Genomic DNA, 15,855 nt, shown 5'->3' with positions numbered 1-15,855 from the left:
TCTAAAATTCACCACAATAGCCTATAGGCACCTGCAAATAAATCGCTACACTCAGTCAAGCACAGCTATCTACGATGCAATAGTGAATGACGTCTACGCTGGAATATTCTTATTTTCTAGGCTACGCAGCCTGTCTTGACATTGATGACTGTGAACAAGTCATTAAAAGAATATGGGGAACAGGCCTGTCAGAACAACTGGCTGCTGATATCAGTGAGGAGTGATAGCGGTAGTGTGCAGTGGTGCTTTTATGGAAATACCCCAAAATGCCCAATGCCAATATGGAGGCCTGGGCCCAATGATGACAGGACTTTTAGGGGGCTGGAATTTCAGAGGAAACAAGGGAGGCCAAGAACATCCTGGCACAGAGTTGTGAGCTCTGAACTAAAAATGGCGACCTAACTTGGGACAAGGTACAACATGCTGCACAGGACAGGACCACATGGAAACCGATAGATGGATAGATAGTAGATAGATAGCCTTATGTTCCTCAAGGAATGAAGAGGATTAAGCAAGGAATAACAATCCAACTGCAGACCATGTCCTTTTGTTAGTGTGACCATAGCTACCTACCAAACTGCTTTGGTGTAGGCTACTTGTGTGCATATCAGGGTTTGTCGTTCACCATATTTTGAGAAAGCTGTCCTGTGATGTGTCATGTTAGGTTCAACACTGACCTGAGAATCAACCAGGCTAAGGGCTTCAAAATTCACAAAACTCATCGCCAATTACCTAGCCTATGTATTTAACTAAAAAATGTAATTTAAAAATTCTACGTAGGCTACTGTGTTCTAGGAATCATTATTAAACACCAACTTTATTTTCCGCAAATAGTCTACTATTATTTTGCCAGCAGTGACGTCACGCACTACTCGTCCATGCCAATCGGAGGTGCAAACAAACGTGGGTTGGAGGTGTAAACAAAGGGGAAAGGTTCCGTATGTGTGTCTCAAATAATTCATTTTCCCCATAGGGATTTTGGACTACACCCCACAATGGCGGCAATGCTACAGCCAATAAAGTGACGTCAGACCTCACGACCGACAGCTGGGAAAGTGGGGAGTTCCTGAGCATGCGCGGTCAATTTGGTTCGTTGGGTAAACGAGGGCGTCAGAGCTCAACGCAGAAAATTACGGGAGCCTTGCCTAAATATTTGCATACTCCCACTTCATATACTGGGTGACTACGCGCCGTTAGGCACATTTCGTTCCTGAGAAGCAACGAGACATAAAGAAAAATGCCCGAACCTGCCGCGAAGTCCGCGCCCAAGAAGGGCTCCAAGAAAGCTGTCTCCAAAACCGCTGCTAAAGGCGGCAAGAAGCGCAGAAAGTCGAGGAAGGAGAGCTATGCCATCTACGTGTACAAAGTCTTGAAGCAGGTCCACCCCGACACCGGCATTTCCTCCAAGGCTATGGGGATCATGAATTCCTTTGTGAACGACATCTTCGAGCGCATTGCCGGAGAGTCCTCTCGCCTGGCTCACTACAACAAGCGTTCAACCATCACCTCCCGGGAGATCCAGACCGCCGTGCGCCTTCTGCTCCCCGGTGAGCTGGCCAAGCACGCCGTGTCCGAGGGCACCAAGGCAGTGACCAAGTACACCAGCTCCAAGTAAAGAGGCGGCTTTCCACGGCTCCAATCTACCCAAAGGCTCTTTTAAGAGCCACCCACATTTTCTATGAAAATGCAATTCCATGGTGGTAGAGTAGAGACTAGCCTACTTTTTAATGTTCGTATACATTGTGTTCTCGGGATGCGTGCTGTAATGCAATTCTTGCATTGACTCGCAGCCAGACTCGACGCGAAACAAGTATTTCACAATAGAAACTGGACTTCCAAGCCGTCCGGGACGAATTGAGCGGGGGGGACTAGCCTAGGCTACTTGCCCTGCGGACTACAACAATTCATTGTAACAAAACAGAATTCCAGTCGGAATAACGGCGAAAACGTCTTTTCCGCTAAGAAACTCCGCTAGCAGATACTCGTTCTTTATTTGTTGTTAACGTAGTTCACTAACGATAGTTACCTATTGTAACTCCAGTTCTATGAGTGGAGCGTAGCCCCATAGGGGGGCTTCGCTCCTAGTGGTTTACCCCGTTGCCTAGGCAACGCAGACTGAATATGAATATTAAAAATTTAACGCATCTGACAGCCAATCAGGTACAGGTGCCTTACTCTCTAAACTGTATAAAAGAGAGCTAAACCCATCAAACTGCTCCCAAAATATAAATATTTCAGCGAGCTAGAATGAGGGTCAGCAGGGCCCGAAGCCCTATGGGGCTACGCTCCATAGAACTGGAGTTACAATAGGTAACTATCGTTCTATTTCGCGGAGCTTCGCCCCATAGGGGGGCTTCGCTCCTAGTGGTTAAGGCGGAGCGAGCGATGCCCTATGTACCCCTGCTGAGCCTGACATCCCGACGGGACGCCAAACCCGGCATGCCTGAGGCCAAGGCGCCACAGTAACACAAGCATTATAACCTTACAATGCCATGATACACAGGCCCCGACCCACCCGCCACTATCAGTGCACTGAAGGGCGGGGTAAGAGATGCGCTGAGAAGGAGACTAGGTAGGGCGGCAGTTACGCATGGTAACTCTAGCCTACTATGTCCTTCACACAAGTCAATTACGACCACAACAATCTCACACATAACCCAAAGGGGATGTGGAGATAACAGCCGTATCCACCTGCCAGGAAAAACCTGAGGGCAGGTTACCTGATGGAACTGAACACTGAGGCCAGTAGCACCCAATCAGTCCATCACTGCATGTCCCGCCGCGCACCCCTGACAGCTGTGCTCATCCAAAATATAGTAGGCCTACAGTAGGACCCCACTTATCCGAACCCATCGGGACCGAAGGTCGTTCGTATCTCTGAAATGTCCGGATGACTGAAACTTATGTTAAAATGCACCAAATTCAATAAGTGGTACTTGTTTCATATACTCATAATAGACCGATAAATACCCTTAATTACTTGTGAAAATGCATCAAAATTGCAATCAAATAGCCAACTAAACTCATATAGCCTAGCCTATAATAGACCTACAGTACCATATAATAAAATAACCAAATTTTCACATGAGTGCGTGCTTTGATCAAATAGCCTACATTACTTTATTCTCAAATGAGGCGTACGCTGCATCGATAGGCTACTGTATTCGCAGAACAACATGGTATAGCCTAGAAACAACCCAACATTAGAACAATTAGAGCAAATGATAATCAATAAATAAATAAATGAAATGACAGACAAGTTGTCGTGTCTTAGGCTATTGTAGCCTAAAAGAAAGTCTCCAAAACAACCGATAGGCTAACATGGCCTAGGCTGTACTGCCCTACAAAGCCAGAAGACCGTAACTTATTTTTTGTCGAAAATTAGTTTTTGTCATTTTTGGGACATTAAGCATATACTTTATCATGTGTACAAGTATCTTGAGTCAATTGTGTTGTTTTTTCGAGAAAATAGTGGGTTGACTTTACCTTAACTTCCAAAAGCGCTACAGAAGCCAAGGCAGAAGAACGTAACTTCAGTTACGGTTCTTTGCCATGGCTTCTCGGCACTCTTCAACATTCGATTTGAGATACGGTAGGCTCTGCCTTTGTTTTGCTGTGCATCAACGTGGAGTTAGCCTACTGTTTACTGCGCTCAAGTTACGGTTCTATATTTGTATAATAGTCTATCTGTCACCGAAGCATTTCTGACACACACCTTAGTTATAACTTGAGAATCAACACTGCTCCCATATGCGATCAGAACAATGCAAACAACGCATTGGAAAGAAGCAATGCTTGCCAGCTATAAGTTATCGTAAATCATAAGCAATTAATTATTATTTTTTCCTGTCAGCTTTTGACAGCTCGACAGCGAAACAAACTTGGCGGACTGTGATAGCCCAACAGTGTGAGACACTTTCTAGGACAGGCGCGAGTGCGAGTGAGAAACAACTCCAAGCCTAATACACAAGCACGCACGCAATATGTTCAGCACTAATGATTCACAATTAGGCCTCTAAAGATAAACATTGCCTACCTTTTCTTTAACCTGATCAAATCTATTGCAAACGCCGACAAATTATATCCACAGCTGTTTTGAGTACGCAGCATTCAAAACGTTAAATCCATTATTCTTTCTTGACATGCTGACAGGTTATCCTACTGACATAATCCAATTCAATACAAAACGCGAGTCTGAGTCCACTATCCTTGCGTTGGTTGTAACCCTTGCATTCAACATTGTCTAACATTGTTTGCAAAAGTTATCCTCCACATGCAAGAACGTGTTTGTTGACCGAACGGATGTTGACGTTTGTGATGTAAAAAAACAACAACATCCAATCACGTTCGCTATGAATTGATGTTTTTTTTTCTTTCGATCTTCATAATGCTGTGGTCACAGCCATTATCTGGAATGGTTTACACAAGGTATTTAACCACCTATAGGTTAAATAATTATATATATAATTATAATTCATCCAGTGAGTAGATCTCCACGACAGTGTGGGCACCCCTGTCATAATCATAATGTAATAAATAGGGCCTAATGATGTGCGAGTTTGTAATGCCTTCAAATACACATTAATTCATACTCATTTACATTATATTATATATTACATCAAGCCTAATTGTGCCATGATCAGTAGATTGTATGCAGATGGTATCATTATTATCATATACTGATTTTGTATAGTGACCATAAACCAATTGATTGATCAAATGGAAGTTACTGCCTTTTGCCTTGGCATGACTCCGTATTATTTACAGGCAATGCAAAGGCAGAGTACAGTAACTTCCAAATAAGGGTCAAAGGTCAAGTTTGAACTAAATATTTTTATGTAGATAAATTACTTCATAGAAAAACTAATAATTGCGAAATTTTCAATATCCTACCTACAATAGATTTGGCTGGACAACAAAAAAACTTTAAAGTCATTTTTCTCAGTTCTGCACTCTGGCGAGTTAAGGTCTTTTGCCTTTGTAGGGCAGTGTAGGCTATTATTTAACAAATACAGTAGGTCTAGTAGGCTAATCTACATGCCCACAACATGTCTGTGTTCCTGAAGTCCATTAACTGGGAACGAAAAATGACTCGATGCTGCTCTGCTTCAGGTTGCTGACGCGCTTTCTGGCTACCAAGGAATGCAGCTCGCGCAGCAGACTCGTTTGCGTTTTGCGCTCGACATTAGAGTAACAAAGAAATGAAACGTGACAGTACAGTACAATACAGTTCTGTTTTTATTCACAGTAGGATACAGTACTGTAATGAAAATCCCACCAGTAACCAGATAGCAGACTCGAGAGGTGATTCACTAGTCTGGTGGTGTGCTCCATCGCTATCACTGGGGAGGGGGCGAGGACCACTAAGTCGTCTAGGTAGGCTAGTAGGCCTACTCTGATCCCCTGCCGCCGCAGCGGGTCGAGTGCAGCCTCCACGCACTTGGAGAAGGTCCGGGGGGCTAGAGCAAATCCAAACGGTAGTCTGGAGTACTCGTATGCCACCCCCTGGAAAGCAAAGCGGAGAAACTTTCGGTGCCGATTGATTATTGGAACATGAAAGTAAGCATCCCTCAGATCTATGCTCGTGCAGAAATCGCCTGGATGGAGAGATTCTAACAGGTGTTTCACTGTGAGCATGCGGAACGGTCGTTTGGACACGCACGCATTGAGAACGCGCAAATCCAATATCGGCCGGACACCGCCTGTCTTTTTGGAAACGAGGAAGTAATGAGAATAAAACCCCTCGTTCCTCAACTCCGGCGGAACCATAGTCACCGCCCCCTTGGACACGAGTTCGGCTACCTCCTCTCTTAGCGCTGCGACTCGGTCCGGGGCGGAGATCACCGTCTCTATCACTCCTTGGAAAGGAGGGGGAGAAGAGCGAAACTGAATGGAATACCCCTCCCTCAGAACGCGTTCCAGCCACTTGGAGAGAGAGCATTTCTCTCGCCATACGGCATAGCTGTCTGAGAGCGGGCGTGCGCTCAGTCGAGGCATTCCTGCCAAGAACCGCTCGTAAATTCGCTTGGCCCTGACCGCCGCTGAGCAAGCGGAGGCATAGCCCAGGGCGGGCCCTCTCTGAAAGGGAGCGGAAGGTATCCCCGCCTCGGTGCGCGGGGGGGAAGCGTTGTCGTCGGTTAACAACGTTGTAACCTGAGCCTCAGCAACCCCTCGCACACTCCGGGCTGGGGAAAACCTCTGACGTGGATCGCGTCGGCTAGGTTCCCCCAGCGTCACTGAGGGAATCCCGGAAGAATCGTGCCTCCGTGACGCTGGGGCTAGCGAGAGCAAACCACTCGATACAGCCGCCACTATGGGAAGCCGTTTAGGGCAGGCCCAATGAAACCTGGATACATACACTGAACCCCTTCACCTACACCACTGAGAATCTCTGCTCCCTCCCCTGAAAATCATCCCCCCTCCACACTTTGTCTCTGCTCTCCCCTCTGAAAATCATCCCCCCTCCACACTTTGTCTCTGCTCTCCCCTCTGAAAATCATCCCCCCCTCCACACTTTGTCTCTGCTCTCCCCTCTGAAAATCATCTCCCCCCACCAGACCCCCCCCCCACACTTTGTCTCTGCTCTCCCCTCTGAAAATCACCCCCCCCCCCCCCACCAGACCCCCCCCCCACACTTTGTCTCTGCTCTCCCATCTGAAAATCATCGCTCCCCCCCTCACTCTCTCTCTCTTACTCCCTCCCTAACCCCACCTCCCTCCTTCCCTCTGTCACTTTCTCTCTCACTCACACCCTTCAGTTAGAGGTTGGAGGGGCGATTTTCAGTGGGCGGAGTGGAAGTGATTTTCAGTGGGCGGAGTGGAAGTGATTTTCAGTGTGGGGAGCGGGAATTTCAGTGCGCCCGGAAGTCTGTTTCAATGCGCCTAACTGCCTTCCGCTTTGCGTCTCCGGTCACGATAGGGGGTTAAAGAATATGATATAACACCGGAACATACTATAAGTTTAACAAGCAAGTTATCACGTTTTAGCTAGTAGGAAAAACCATATGCATAAATTAGCAGTAGGCCTACTCAATTGGTCATTGCAAACAGTGATTAGGTTGTCGATATTTTGTTCACAAAAATAAAAACTGCGAAAACGCTGATAAAGTTTTGCGAGGTAGGCTTAGTGCCCGAAGCACGCTTCTCAAATGGAGTTTATAGTTTAGGAAGAATAGCCTACAATAGGATATCAAATTCAATCCAAAAAACAGTGTAATTATTGCTTAAACCAAGGAGGATCAGAAGCAAAATGTGCTCTCATTCTTATTGTCTGATCGCTCTCTAGACGTGAAGAATTTAGGATATAAGGTACTGATGTGTGATGACGATGTGCAGCGCCAGTGCTGCAATCTTTATGCACAGGTAGCCTATATGCTGGCGCACATTTCATGTGTACAGATGATGTTAAAATTATACTGTTGAAAGCCTACTGTAGTCCACGTTAGGCCTATACAGCCCATCTCTGGCCTAATTCTAGCCCCCCTGGTCCAGCGCGGTGTAGGAGAGCCCGTACACCGCACTGGACCAGGGCTAGCGAATTATAGCACAGCAAAATCCTCCAGTGCAAGTTAATAATAATGATGCATTTTATTTCAAGTTATCTGTTTGTGACTACTGAATGTCCCCACCTTCCATGCTGTGTGGAGGAATGTTATGTAGGCTATGTAGGCTACTGTCCAGTTAGTCACAACAAAACCAGATAGTTGCCCTCGCGGAGATTAAACTGTGTGATAAGCTACTCTTGTTTGTGGAAACACTCGATGCCTCGATGCCTTCATCTGTTGTCTTTGTGTATATATTTTTATATGGACCCGATTCTGGAATAAAGTCTTCGTTCATTCATTCAATGAGAGGTTGCAAAGGGCTGTAGCAAATGCACAAAAATAAAGTCAAGTCAAGAAGTTTATTGTCATGTGCATGGGTTACACAGTGGCACCACACAATGAAATTGTTACTTTGCTTTGTCCTCCGGTGCACACATCCTAGGTCTAACAATGAAATATCAATAAAAAATAGCAATTAAGTATTATTTTTTTATCAAAACCACGTAAGAAACAAAGCATGTAGGTAAAATTAACGTGTGCGGCTACTGAACGGTAGCCTAGAGATGGTCCTTCACCTGGAGAGAAGAGCGCACTCGCTTCTTCTCGTCTGGTTTAGGTATAGGCCAGACCTAGCCTATAAGACGGCTGCTGAATGAGACACGGCTTTACGCCATACTCCTTCCCGACAGTATACATTTTCGCTTTCAGAATTGAACTAGAAGTTAGTTATATGATTGTTATGAACATACGCGCAGTTTGACTTTTTGATCAGGGGGGGCAGTGAGTCACAGCCACCCCTCCTCATCAAATAGGGATTATAATAGCGGTAAAAATACGAGCCCTGCACGAACATTGGAATGCGCATATTCTGTTACAGCTGCATGATTGACCCACAACATTTCAAAACACAGTGCTTATTCTGTCCAATATCCACGTTTCGTTCAACTGCGCCTCCTTTCTCTTAGGCCATGTCTGCACTTCATGTCTTTCATTGTTTGAAAACTGTCTTCACTTCGTGAGTAACGAAATAATATTAAATATAACCAATTTCTGTAGATACTGCAAACAGTGACAAAAGTGAAAGGTGAATGGCTCCTAACTGTCTGGACCAGAGCTAAGCAACACGGCAAGTCAGATTATGGGCCTATATTCATTCACATAGGCCTACGAATGTTTCAAAGCCTAGGCTATATGCATATTTAATTCATTAATGTAATTCATTCAACGTGTTGAATAGCCTGCTACTGAAATATGCTACATGAAATGTCAACATTATTGTATCAAGAATACAATATTATGATTGAAAACACCCACACGTATTAAATAATTAAGCTAATAAATGAGACCAAATAAATGCTTTTAGGCAGAGTTTACAGACTCTTTATTTCTTCATTAAAACAGAATGTATGCTACGCCTTTCATGCTTCAATGTCGGGATGTGTCATTATAAACAGCGTAGGCCTATTAGAATCCAGCAATTGCCTCTTCACATGTAGCCTATCTGCATTTATATCAAAGAATATTACTGCGTGCATAATCGATTTGACAACTGGACAATGGATACGTTGCACAGCAAATATGCAGTAGGCCTATCCAACAGTTCGTTCATGGCTAGCAATGGTAGGCCTACAGTTATGGGATTAGCTCATGTTTGGGTTGCTGTCAAAGCTGCCACTCTTATGTTGCTATAGCCTACAATTATCAGAATATGAACATTCAGTTGAAAGTTTTCCATCCACCCATAACTGGATGAGGAATAACCACTATTCATGTGGTGGAATACCCAGACGTTGTCGATGGCGAAACAAAGTTCTACGATCCATCCGTAAAAGCGAGGCGATGCCTTGTCAGTTGAAACCGAGATTCACACACAATGTGATCTGTTCTGCTGTCACGTCCTTACGTGCGAGTCCTGGTGTTCCCCTGGTGTTCCCCTGGTGTTCCCCTGGTGTTCCCCTGGTGTTCCCCTGGTGTTCCCCTGGTGTTCCCCTGGCAGGTGCGATTCTCTCATTTTCAAGTCGTTGGCCTAACTGTTGCAAGACAACACTTAGGTGCTCGCATAAGGACTCCAACAAAGCCGCCTCCGGGACACTGCTTTGGCGGACAATAAAGACAGTCCCGACATGAGACTCAAGCTCGTAATAATAGTTGCTAGTTGGGTATAGGCTACCTGCACTGCTTCAGACAGCGCAAAACGCGCACGAAAACATCTGAAACATCCTCATTTGAAATAGGCCTAACAAATGGCTGTTGGCAAAAGCTGATAAAAAGTATAACGAAAAGTTTGAGCATTGTGTTTGTTTGCTTTGTTCCCTTTTTCTCTCCAATTTGCTTGTTAAATGCGGGGCTAACGTTTCCGGTTCTTTAACCCCGTATAGCTATCGTGACCGGAGACGCAAAGCGGAAGGCAGTTAGGCGCATTGAAACAGACTTCCGGGCGCACTGAAATTCCCGCTCCCCACACTGAAAATCACTTCCACTCCGCCCACTGAAAATCACTTCCACTCCGCCCACTGAAAATCGCCCCTCCAACCTCTAACTGAAGGGTGTGAGTGAGAGAGAAAGTGACAGAGGGAAGGAGGGAGGTGGGGTTAGGGAGGGAGTAAGAGAGAGAGAGTGAGGGGGGGGAGCGATGATTTTCAGATGGGAGAGCAGAGACAAAGTGTGGGGGGGGGGGGTTTGGTGGGGGGGGGGGGGTGATTTTCAGAGGGGAGAGCAGAGACAAAGTGTGGGGGGGGAGATGATTTTCAGAGGGGAGAGCAGAGACAAAGTGGAGGGGGGATGATTTTCAGAGGGGAGAGCAGAGACAAAGTGTGGAGGGGGGGATGATTTTCAGAGGGGAGAGCAGAGACAAAGTGTGGAGGGGGGATGATTTTCAGAGGGGAGAGCAGAGACAAAGTGTGGAGGGGGGGATGATTTTCAGAGGGGAGAGCAGAGACAAAGTGTGGAGGGGGGATGATTTTCAGAGGGGAGAGCAGAGACAAAGTGTGGAGGGGGGATGATTTTCAGGGGAGGGAGCAGAGATTCTCAGTGGTGTAGGTGAAGGGGTTCAGTGTATGTGTCCAGGTTTCATTGGGCCTGCCCTAAACGGCTTCCCATAGGACCCTGTTATGCGATCTGATATCTCATCCTTCTCCAACACCCGTAGGCTAGCTAATCCCTTCGTAGGTAGGCTAGCTAGCCCCGATGCCAGTGGGTGACGCGAACTGCTGGACCTCGCCCTGCTCATAGTACAACCTTTCTCTCCCTGCCTATCAGAGTACGCTAAAGCACTACTATGTAGGCTAGCTATACCCGAGGTTAGAGAGCGGTCAACCGCTGAGGTAACAACATGAGATGCAGACTGTTTATCATAAAATAAAGACTCATGACCACCGACGTAGTGCAAAAAATAATCTTTATTTAACTCGTCCCTACAGACGCCCTCGTCGTCCCTAACGTCGTTAGCTCCACCTCTAGGTGGCGATGCGTTTCAGGGTAGAGGCCATCCCAGGTTCAGGGTAGAGGCCAGACGAAAAGCAACAACTGGCCCTCCAGGTTGGGGGTTGGGCATGGGTCTAACAACCCCACCCCAGAAAAAGACAGCCTGTTACAAGACAAAAGTCTGAAGAACAAACCTGCCCATGTTTTTTCCCAACCAATATTAAACAAGTTCCCTTTATCTTGTATATTTGTCGTATCTTGCCACATTACAACAGTAGAGGTTTTGAAGAAGGCACACAATATAACAAACAGCATTTGTAAGATCACTACATACTGTGAATCTGTTAGCAAAGTACACTATAAGGACAACAGTATTGGGCCACCTACACATTACAACTTTCATGACATCCCATTCTAAATGAATAGGCATCATATGGAGTTGGTCCCCCCTGTGCAGCTATAACAGCCTCCACTGTTCTGGGAAGGCTTTCTACAATATTCTGGAGCGTGTGTGAGGATATTTGACTATTCATCTAGATGGCCTCATTGGATTAATCAATTCGCCAGGATATCTGTCTGACAATATATAAAGACAGACAGAAAAGTCATGTCATCAAATTATCCCTTTACATAAGAAAATGTTGTTGTTGTTCACAAAGTGGATTATATTAGGCTATGGATAGTCGTATATGTTGCTTGGCTCAATAAAAGTTTTAAAAGCAACATTCCCATGATGTGTTCTGTAGGCTCCATGACATTATTTTCATCATTCAAGTTAATTGTATTTTGTGTACACTAATGATGTGAATCGCGCAGGTAGGATAGATAGATGTGCGCTGTATTGCAACTCTCCTTTTTAAAAGTGTAATTTTGCTCTAATCGAGCTAAAACTATAACGGGATGAACGGAGCGCATCGCCAAGTGACAGCTTACGATGGGGTCCGACCGCCCTTCGTAACGTATCCCTTGGCTGTGGTATACCTTGGCTAAGAAGGCTCTGGGAAACAGCGCTTCGGCTCCAAGGAAGGCTAACGATGTATCTTCGGAAGGTACATCGTAAGGGCGATTTACGATGTACCTTGGGTGGAGCTGTTTCCCAGAGCCTTCGTAGCCAAGGTATACCTTGGCTTAAGAAGGTTCTGGAAAACGAAACGCCACCTAGAGGTGGACCTAACGACGTTCTTAAGAAGCACGTAGCGCTACGATGCCTTAACGATGCCTCTGGGAAACGCGGCCCTGAACAGAAACAAGCCAGCCATGCACATAAGCCAGGCTGGACCTGGCCTGGTTTGTGTCAAGTTTAGGGTTCACTACAGTGAGCAGACGGAATGTAGTCTTTAAGATACGTTTATTAATGCGACCGGCATAGTCATTCACAAGCCGTAAACTGAATCCATCTAACCCTGGATGTCTTCCCGCTGACCTCTAAGTCCCGCCCACTCCCGTTAACTATTGGCTCACACCACAGTTTGAGGACTTGCTGCTTGAATTGGGCTGAGGTTGGAGGTTGTATCTAGTGAAGCTCCACCCAGGCAGAAAAGAGCGCCCACTGTGTTCAATCACATCCGCATTCACGATATAATAGACATGCCACGATTCTGAAAGAACAGTCTAACCAACTACTCAATAGATCTTAGTCGATAACGGAAGTTTGAAAAATGTCAGGCCGCGGTAAAGGAGGAAAAGGACTCGGCAAGGGAGGCGCCAAACGCCATCGCAAGGTTCTTCGTGACAACATCCAGGGCATCACCAAGCCTGCGATCCGTCGTCTGGCTCGTCGTGGTGGCGTGAAGCGTATTTCTGGCCTGATTTACGAAGAAACCCGCGGTGTGCTGAAGGTGTTCTTGGAGAACGTCATCCGTGACGCCGTGACCTACACTGAGCACGCCAAGAGAAAGACCGTCACCGCCATGGATGTGGTCTACGCTCTGAAGCGCCAGGGACGCACCCTGTACGGCTTCGGCGGATAAGCGGTTTCTCTCTTCGTCTGTTTTCCACCAACCCAACGGCTCTTTTAAGAGCCACCCACATCTGCAATTAAAAGCCGTGTCACCATGTCGAATGAAGCTCAAACATTGAAAATTAAAAGCTCATTGTAAATGGCCTATATTAAATACAAGCACAATATCCTATATTACATTTTATTTTAAAAAGCTCCATATTACGCCTTACATTGTACGGTGTAGGCTATTTACCACTACAGAATCAAGCCCACGGGACATATTAACGTTAGAAGAATAAACTCAGACGTAAGTGCAGTTGTTGCAGAAATTGACAAAACAATTAAACAGGAGTATGCGCAATGGAGTTTTTCAATGGAAAATACGTTTTCGCCGTTATTCAGACTAGGATTAATAAAAGTGCTAAAAAGTGATCTGTTAAAATGAATTGATTTGCTGGAGTTCCAATGGAAATGGGCTACTCCAGCCCCGCTCCTCGTTATTTTCCTCGTTATTTTCAAAATTCATTTTTCGCTGAGTCTGGCTACCAGGCAATGGCTGGTCTCCCAACATCAAATTCGACCCCACCAGGGTCCAATCCCACCGCACTAGGCTAGCCTACCAAGACTAGAATCACAGCACTTTGTCATATTTCGTGATCGGCTACCGAAGGAGTGGCTGTCCCACGCTTAGACAACTATTGATCTCGAGATGGTGATGACAGATTCGAGGACAAATTACAGCATTTATCGCGAGCACACATTCGAAAAATATATATAAAGACTAGCACCATGGAATTGCATTATTTCATAGAAAATGTGGGTGGCTCTTAAAAGAGCCTTTGGGTAGATTGGAGCCGTGGAAAGCCGCCTCTTTACTTGGAGCTGGTGTACTTGGTCACTGCCTTGGTGCCCTCGGACACGGCGTGCTTGGCCAGCTCACCGGGGAGCAGCAGGCGCACGGCGGTCTGGATCTCCCGGGAGGTGATGGTTCTACGCTTGTTGTAGTGCGCCAGGCGAGAGGACTCTCCGGCAATGCGCTCGAAGATGTCGTTCACAAAGGAATTCATGATCCCCATGGCCTTGGAGGAAATGCCGGTGTCGGGGTGGACCTGCTTCAAGACTTTGTACACGTAGATGGCATAGCTCTCCTTCCTCGACTTTCTGCGCTTCTTGCCGCCTTTGGCAGCGGTTTTAGAGACGGCTTTCTTGGAGCCCTTCTTGGGCGCGGACTTCGCAGCAGGTTCGGGCATTTTTCTTTATGTCTCGTTGCTTCTAAAGAACGAAATGTGCCTAACGGCGCGTAGTCACCCAGTATATGTACGGGGAGTATACAAATAATTAGGCAAGGCTCCCGTAATTATCTGCGTTGAGCTCTGACGCCCTCGTTTACCCAACGAACCAAATTGACCGCGCATGCTCAGGAGCTCCCCACTTTCCCAGCTGTCGGTCGTGAGGTCTGACGTCACTTTATTGGCTGTAGCATTGCCGCCATTGTGGGGTGTAGTCCAAAATCCCTATGGGGAAAATGAATTATTTGAGACACACATACGGACACTTTCCCCATAGACATCCATTGTAGGAGCACTTTGTTTACACCTCCAACCCACGTTTGTTTGCACCTCCGATTGGCATGGACGAGTAGTGCGTGACGTCACTGCAGGCAAAATAATAGTAGACTATTTGCGGAAAATAAAGTTGGTGTTTAATAATGATTCCTAGAACACAGTAGTCTACGTAGAATTTAAAATACATTGTTGAGTTAAATACATAGGTAATTGGCGATGAGTTTTGTGAATTTTGAAGCCCTTAGCCTGGTTGATTCTCAGGTCAGTGTTGAACCTAACATGACACATCACAGGACAGCTTTCTCAAAATATGGTGAACGACAAACCCTGATATGCACACAAGTAGCCTACACCAAAGCATTGGAAATTGTTATTCCTTGCTTAATCCTCTTCATTCCTTGAGGAACATAAGGCTATCTACTATCTATCCATCTATCTGTTTCCATCTGGTCCTGTCCTGTGCAGCATGTTGTACCTTGTCCCAAGTTAGGTCGCCATTTTTAGTTCAGAGCTCACAATTCTGTGCCAGGATGTTCTTTGCCTCCCTTGTTTCCTCTGAAATTCCAGCCCCCTAAAAGTCCTGTCATCATTGGGCCCAGGCCTCCATATTGGCATTGGGCATTTTGGGGTATTTCCATAAAAGCACCACTGCACACTACCGCTCTCACCGCTATCACTCCTCACTGATATCAGCAGCCAGTTGTTCTGACAGGCCTGTTCCCCATATTCTTTTAATGACTTGTTCACAGTCATCAATGTCAAGACAGGCTGTGTAGCCTAGAAAATAAGAATATTCCAGCGTAGACGTCATTCACTATTGCATCGTAGATAGCTGTGCTTGACTGAGTGTAGCGATTTATTTGCAGGTGCCTATAGGCTATTGTGGTGAATTTAGAAGTTTTCGGTAGTCTTCACATGCCTTAGAAATAAACTATAGCCTGTGCACTCTTTGTATCTCAATGATAGATGATTCAACACTGGCAGATTAGGCCCTGTGTGCAAATCAGAAGCTGGGCCTTGGCTGTCACAGAGTAGACGTAGGGCAGACTAAGGACACCAGACTAGGGTGCTAAGGTAGTGCGTAAGGACTAGGAATTGAGGGACCATATGACAGTCATATAAATTAGGACTTGAACAAAGGATATTAAAACTTAAGTTTGTAATGAATAGAGTCTTTGAAGAGTGGACAGGGAGGGATGACAATGGCCCACAGAAAGTGGACCTGATAAGGTGTATATCAGGCACCAGACAGCTGAATGAACAGTATTAGGCAGAAGGCACTGCCCTAACTTTTAATAAGATGGACCATAAATCTGAAAAGTCACCTGTGACAACTGATGGAAGCAGCCTGTGACAACTGATAGACACATAGATGAACTGTT

The 15,855-nt window shown here is 45.9% G+C and overlaps 3 protein-coding genes across 3 annotated transcripts; 2 read left to right on the top strand and 1 right to left on the bottom strand.

Annotated features, from left to right (window-relative positions):
- Window positions 1-1,237: 1,237 nt before the first annotated feature.
- On the top strand, window positions 1,238-1,615 carry LOC311321744 (histone H2B-like; the record flags this gene model as incomplete). The annotated part of the gene is made up of 1 exon (XM_084453751.1): window positions 1,238-1,615. The coding sequence occupies one exon, from the start codon at window positions 1,238-1,240 to the stop codon at window positions 1,613-1,615; it is 378 nt and encodes a 125-aa protein (XP_084309877.1).
- An 11,009-nt stretch (window positions 1,616-12,624) lies between these two features.
- LOC311321779 (histone H4) lies at window positions 12,625-12,936 on the top strand (the record flags this gene model as incomplete). The annotated part of the gene is made up of 1 exon (XM_084453791.1): window positions 12,625-12,936. The coding sequence occupies one exon, from the start codon at window positions 12,625-12,627 to the stop codon at window positions 12,934-12,936; it is 312 nt and encodes a 103-aa protein (XP_084309917.1).
- Window positions 12,937-13,780: 844 nt separating this feature from the next.
- On the bottom strand, window positions 13,781-14,158 carry LOC311322174 (histone H2B-like; the record flags this gene model as incomplete). Its single annotated transcript, XM_084454213.1, has 1 exon — window positions 13,781-14,158. One exon carries the CDS (start codon window positions 14,156-14,158, stop codon window positions 13,781-13,783), a length of 378 nt encoding a protein of 125 aa, XP_084310339.1.
- Between the last annotated feature and the right edge of the window lie 1,697 nt (window positions 14,159-15,855).

Source organism: Borostomias antarcticus, assembly GCF_949987555.1.
Source record: "Borostomias antarcticus genome assembly, chromosome: 19".
NCBI classification, from domain to species: Eukaryota; Metazoa; Chordata; class Actinopteri; order Stomiiformes; family Stomiidae; genus Borostomias; species Borostomias antarcticus.
Note: the sequence above shows the minus strand (reverse complement) of the source record. Positions and strands in the feature narration are given on the sequence as shown.